The following is a 6,427-nucleotide window of genomic DNA, read 5'->3' as shown; positions in this document are numbered from 1 at the left end:
TATATTTAGAAGTTTAATTCTTATAAACAATACGAAAAGCAGTAAAAAAAAAAACAAACCAAGTCAAATCACACTGCTTCCTGATTAACCCTGAGAAGAATCCATTACGCTGCCCAGCGATGTTCTGCCACGGAAAAATGATAACTGTTGCAAAACGTTTAACAGGTTTTGATAAATTTTTTCTCGTCTTTTTGATTCCGGATGTTCTTTCAGCTCTGAAAAATGTGCACGGAGTTTTTCTAGAGACTCCCTTTGCTAAAAAAAGACCAAAGAGAAACAAAAATCAGAATTCTAAGAAAATAAGTTAATTAAGTTACTGTAAGTTAGGACGTCCTATAACTGTCCGGAATTCCAGCACAGATGCCCCATAGAACCATATGGGGGCATCTGGAATTCTGGATAGCCATGGATGCGCATATGGAAACTGTCTGGAATTCTAGATGCATTGCTTGGTAGCCCGAAAGAGTGTTCTCGGATCATGATGCAGGCCCTTTAACTGTACGTGATCCAAATCAGAAAAATCATCAATTTTTCTTTAAAAGATACACGTTATAGCTTTCTTAATCAGGGAATGTAATATTTTTTTCCCGTTCACATGCTTTATAATAGATCTATACTTACTGTATCCAGGTCCAGTCTCCTGAAGGCAGCTATACTTACTGTATCCAGGTCCAGTCTCCTGAAGGCTTCTATATAATAGCTATACTTACTGTATCCAGGTCCAGTCTCCTGAAGGCAGCTATATAACAGTTATACTTACTGTATCCAGGTCCAGTCTCCTGAAGGCTTCTATATAATAGCTATACTTACTGTATCCAGGTCCAGTCTCCTGAAGGCAGCTTCTCTGGGTCCTTTTACACACACACACACAGATTTATCTGACAGATTACTGAAGCCAAAGCTAGAAACAGACTATGAACAGGTCATTAAGGAACGATTGACATTTATCTTTTCGAATCCATTCCTGGCTTCAATAATCTGTTAGATAAACTGTGTGATAAATCTGTGTGATTTTTCAGCCAACACAAGAGCTGTTATATAGCAGCCTTCAGAAGACTGGACCTGGATACAGTAAGTATAGCTGTTATATAGAAGCCTTCAGGAGATTGGACCTGGATACAGTAAGTATAGATGTTATATAGCTGCCCTCAGGAGACTGGACCTGGATACAGTAAGTATAGCTGTTATATAGCTGTCTTCAGGAGAATGGACCGGGATACAGTAAGTATAGCTGTTATATAGCTGCCTTCAGGAGACGACCTGGATACAGTAAGTATAGCTGTTATATAGCTGCCTTCAGGAGACGACCTGGATACAGTAAGTATAGCTGTTATATAGCTGCCTTCAGGAGACTGGACCTGGGTACAGTAAGTATAGCTGTTATATAGCAGCCTTCAGGAGACTGGACCTGGATACAGTAAGTATAGCTGTTATATAGCTGCCTTCAGGAGACGACCTGGATACAGTAAGTATAGCTGTTATATAGCTGCCTTCAGGAGACGACCTGGATACAGTAAGTATAGCTGTTATATAGCTGCCTTCAGGAGACGACCTGGATACAGTAAGTATAGCTGTTATATAGCTGCCTTCAGGAGACTGGACCTGGGTACAGTAAGTATAGCTGTTATATAGCAGCCTTCAGGAGACTGGACCTGGATACAGTAAGTATAGCTGTTATATAGCTGCCTTCAGGAGACTGGACCTGGATACAGTAAGTATAGCTGTTATATAGCTGCCTTCAGGAGACTGCACCTGGATACAGTAAGTATAGATGTTATATAGCAGCCTTCAGGAGACTGGACCTAGATACAGTAAGTATAGCTGTTATATAGCTGCCTTCAGGAGATTGGACCTGGATACAGTAAGTATAGCTGTTATATAGAAGCCTTCAGAAGACTGGACCTGGATACAGTAAGTATAGCTGTTATATAGAAGCCTTCAGGAGATTGGACCTGTATACAAGTATAGCTTTCTTTTAAAGCATGAGAACTTAAAAAAAGGAAATTACAATCTTTCCCTATATTACATTTCCTGATGATTTAGATTTTGAAAGTTAAAACCAAAGGGACTATGAGGTTACACATACCTCCATAATTTGTTTTTCAAAATGCGGATAAATCTCAACGGTAATCGCGGCTTCAGATGGGTGGATAGACTGCCAAAGATTCTTTCCAAATTCATATCTAGAATAGAGATTACATCACTAAACTGTATCTTGATGTCTTCAACAAAAAGACAAGGCCCATATAGTGATCTCTTAGGACCCTATTAGATAACCCAACATGTAATGTAAGGGAGAGCCCATCTGCTAGATCGGCGCTCACTTACTGAGCCTATTACACGGCTTGATGATTGTGAAGTAAGGGATGTATATATATATTGTTAACAAGTCTGTGCAGCTATTGCTTCAAAAGTGTAAAATAATAAAAGTTTACTTACCTCCCCATGATCCTCGGTGTCCTTAGATCTTCTCCACGCTCACCCCAGTTGCCTAAAGCCATCTCTGAAGCGGCAGGTTGCTCAGCCAATCACTGCCCAGTACATGCCAGTGCTGCAGCTAGTCATTGGATAAGCGGCCTGTCACTTCAGAGACAGCTCCAGACTTGCCAGCGGCAGCTGTGGTGAACAGTGAAAGGCTAGGAGGACAGCGAGGAGCCTGGAGAGGTAGGTATAAAGTTACTTTACACATCCCTCAACCGTTGACCGTGTATCGCCATTACTCATAGCTGTCACACGCAGTGATGTGCGGCCGGCAGCCACTATTCTCAGACACATTTAAAGGATAATGATTGTTTCTTCAGCTGATTACACAGAATAATTAATTATCGAATCGGCCCAATTGAGCTGATTATTGCTCCGTGTAATGGGGCCCTTAGGCTTGACAAACAACGTATGACTTACTTCTCAATGCTGGCACTGTCAATGTAGTAGAGGTTACACTTGTGGCTGAGGTGAGGTGGTGTCGCAGAGTAATACTTGCCAAGGACCTTGTGGCAGCTGCTGCAGGACAGAACCTGGTACTGACTACAAGGGAAAAACAATCATTACACTCACTGCTGGAACGCCTACAACTATGATAGTTTCCCCAATAATGAGCAGGAAAACTGTCACTGCCAGGAAAACCAATGGATCCTTCTCTTTGGACTATCCCTACAATTTGGAAGCCCTCCTTGACAATAAGTTCATAGCAAAATGCCCCGGTCATTGTCATGGCACGGCCTTCAGCCAACAGCTATCTGATATGGATGACTGACTCAACATGGCCATTCTTGTCCTCAGCTATGGTATATGGAGGGGTTTACAGCTCTGTTTCACTGAAGTGAATGGAGCGGAATTGTAATACCACACACAACCTGAGGACGGAGGTGGTGCTGTTTTGTAAGAAAATATTTTTTTCCCCAATATTACCAGATTTTCCGGTGTAGAAGACAACTTTTTAACCCCGAAAACTCTTAGAAGTCGGGGGTCATCTTATACCACAGGTATGGTCACCCCATACGAAGGGGGAGTTCAAAAATGGCCCCATCCCTACCACTCCCGACCACTACAAAAAAAAAAACAACAACAACAACAAAAAAACAGTTAACTCATATAGCTGCCTTCAGGAGACTGGACCTGGATACAGTAAGTATAGCTGTTATATAGCTGCCTTCAGGAGACTGGACCTGGATACAGTAAGTATAGCTGTTATATAGCTGCCTTCAGGAGGCCATACCTGGAAACAGTAAGTATAGCTGTTATATAGCTGCCTTCAGGAGACTGGACCTGGATACAGTAAGTATAGCTGTTATATAGCTGCCTTCAGGGGACTGGACCTGGATACAGTAAGTATAGCTGTTATATAGCAGCCTTCAGGAGACTGGACCTGGATACAGTAAGTATAGCTGTTATATAGCAGCCTTCAGGAGACTGGACCTGTATACAGTAAGTATAGCTGTTATATAGCTGCCTTCAGGAGACTGGACCTGGGTACAGTAAGTATAGCTGTTATATAGCAGCCTTCAGGAGACTGGACCTGGATACAGTAAGTATAGCTGTTATATAGCAGCCTTCAGGAGACTGGACCTGGATACAGTAAGTATAGCTGTTATATAGCAGCCTTCAGGAGACTGGACCTGGATACAGTAAGTATAGCTGTTATATAGCAGCCTTCAGGAGACTGGACCTGGATACAGTAAGTATAGCTGTTATATAGCTGCTTTCAGGAGACTGGACCTGGATACAGTAAGTATAGCTGTTATATAGCTGCCTTCAGGAGACTGGACCTGGATACAGTAAGTATAGCTGTTATATAGCAGACTTCAGGAGACTGGACCTGGATACAGTAAGTATAGCTGTTATATAGCAGCCTTCAGGAGACTGGACCTGGATACAGTAAGTATAGCTGTTATATAGCAGCCTTCAGGAGACTGGACCTGGATACAGTAAGTATAGCTGTTATATAGCTGCCTTCAGGAGACTAGACCTGGATACAAGTAAGTATAGCTGTTATATAGCTGCCTTCAGGAGACTGGACCTGGATACAGTAAGTATAGCTGTTATATAGCTGCCTTCAGGGGACTGGACCTGGATATAGTAAGTATAGCTGTTATATAGCAGCCTTCAGGAGACTGGACCTGGATACAGTAAGTATAGCTGTTATATAGCTGCCTTCAGGAGACTAGACCTGGATACAAGTAAGTATAGCTGTTATATAGCTGCCTTCAGGAGACTGGACCTGGATACAGTAAGTATAGCTGTTATATAGCTGCCTTCAGGGGACTGGACCTGGATATAGTAAGTATAGCTGTTATATAGCAGCCTTCAGGAGACTGGACCTGGATACAGTAAGTATAGCTGTTATATAGCTGCCTTCAGGAGACTGGACCTGGATACATAAGTATAGCTGTTATATAGCTGTCTTCAGGAGACTGGACCTGGATACAAGTAAGTACAGCTTTCTTTTAAAGCATGAGTACGTCACACTGTCTGCGCCAGGAACGGGCCCCACGTGAGTTAACGGTTTTTAAATTTAACGGCAGGGCTGCGGTCAGGCAGGGGTTAACATTTTACCGCGTATAAGGCGAACCCCTGACAATCTTCTTGAAAGTCAGGGGTCGTCTAAATACGCCAGTTGCCTTATACGCCGGAAAATAAAGTAGATATCCTCCTCAACTTAGGACCAGAAGAAGAAGTGCCTGAAACACATTGTCTGCAGCATAATGGGTAAAATAAATCGACATACCTGCCGGCATCATAGGGATCAGTGGACATCATCGGTTTTCCAATGTCAACAAACTGTGTTACAGCTGTAAAGGAAACGGCAGAAGGGTGAGAAGTCATCTCTGTGCTGTTGGTTTCAGGTGCTGTGTTTTAGGGTTTCTTTATGTATCTATATTTATTATGTTCTGCGCCCATTACGTATAGAGATGTCACATATAAGCTCGATCAGGCTACGTTCACACTGCAGTCCGGATTTGTGTGTGTCCATTACGATCCATTGTACCATTGAGTTCTATTATTAAGAAGTGGATTAAAACACATCCTTTTTTTTTGTACGCGGTCGACCACATTTTTGTGAATGCTAAAAAATACAGGTGCGTTTTGATTTTTTTTTTTTTTTATAATGGGAGTCAATGGAAAAATGGATCAAAATGGACGTGCACAATTGCATCTGTTTTTTGCATAAAACACATGGAGAAAAACAAACGGACTGCAAAAACACGGTGTAAACCAGGCCCAACCGTTATGTGACATTAGCGGCATCATCCATCCAGAGGACTGTATACTTTACATTAAACCTGGAAACGTCTGTGCGGCAGTTGATTATCGGCCATATTGCCCAACCCTAACCCAGAATGAATGGACGATAGAGCACAATATATATATATATATATATATATATATATATATATATATATATAGACCTCCAACCATTTTCTATGAGGGATCTCTGCCTGTACATATATAAGGCCCTCCATCCATCTATTCTCTATGGGGGAGCTCTGCCTATATATATATATATATATATATATATATATATATATATAGCACTCCATCCCTTCTCTATGGGGGAGCTCTGCTTGTATATATAATTCCATCCATCCTTTCTCTATGGGGGAGCTCTGCCCTCACATACATGCAGACCTCTGATGATTAGTTGGTGTCCCTGACCTCTGATCTCCCCTGTTACATGAGGAGCCCGGGGATGGGGCAGGGTCACCTTTCAGCGGCACCACCACTTTATCTTCCTCGTGACAGGGGGGCCAGCCGGTCGTGTCTCCCACCGGCATCCTACAGTTCCCGCACTGGTACACCCCCATCTGGAGGCCGGAGCTGCTGATGTCGCCCTGAGGGAGGAGGCTGCTGCTGCTGCTGCTGCTGCTGCTGTGCGCCATCTGTGCGGTTCACAGTTCCCGCGTTCGTGCTGGAGACAGCTGACAAGTCA

General features: G+C 42.8%; 1 protein-coding gene across 1 annotated transcript; it reads right to left on the bottom strand.

Moving 5' to 3' along the window:
• Positions 1 to 6,427, bottom strand: LOC138774300 (protein Mis18-alpha-like). The gene is made up of 5 exons (XM_069955040.1): positions 6,203 to 6,427; positions 5,225 to 5,288; positions 2,902 to 3,024; positions 2,087 to 2,183; positions 1 to 255 (listed from the first exon to the last, which is right to left on the bottom strand). Exons 1-5 carry the CDS (start codon positions 6,375 to 6,377, stop codon positions 85 to 87), a joined length of 630 nt encoding a protein of 209 aa, XP_069811141.1. The 5' UTR covers positions 6,378 to 6,427; the 3' UTR covers positions 1 to 84.

This window comes from Dendropsophus ebraccatus, chromosome 15 (genome assembly GCF_027789765.1).
Source record: "Dendropsophus ebraccatus isolate aDenEbr1 chromosome 15, aDenEbr1.pat, whole genome shotgun sequence".
NCBI lineage: Eukaryota > Metazoa > Chordata > Amphibia > Anura > Hylidae > Dendropsophus > Dendropsophus ebraccatus.
This window is presented reverse-complemented; position numbering and strand designations above follow the sequence as displayed.

Excerpts from the sequence above, each read along its gene's own strand:
- LOC138774300 (XM_069955040.1), bottom strand. The coding sequence starts at position 6,377 with ATGGCGCACAGCAGCAGCAGCAGCAGCAGCAGCAGCCTCCTCCCTCAG. Across the intron at positions 3,025-5,224 it reads GATCCCTATGATGCCGGCAG|TCAGTACCAGGTTCTGTCCT; the intron begins GTATGTCGATTT and ends TTTCCCTTGTAG. Across the intron at positions 256-2,086 it reads TTGAAAAACAAATTATGGAG|CAAAGGGAGTCTCTAGAAAA; the intron begins GTATGTGTAACC and ends GTCTTTTTTTAG.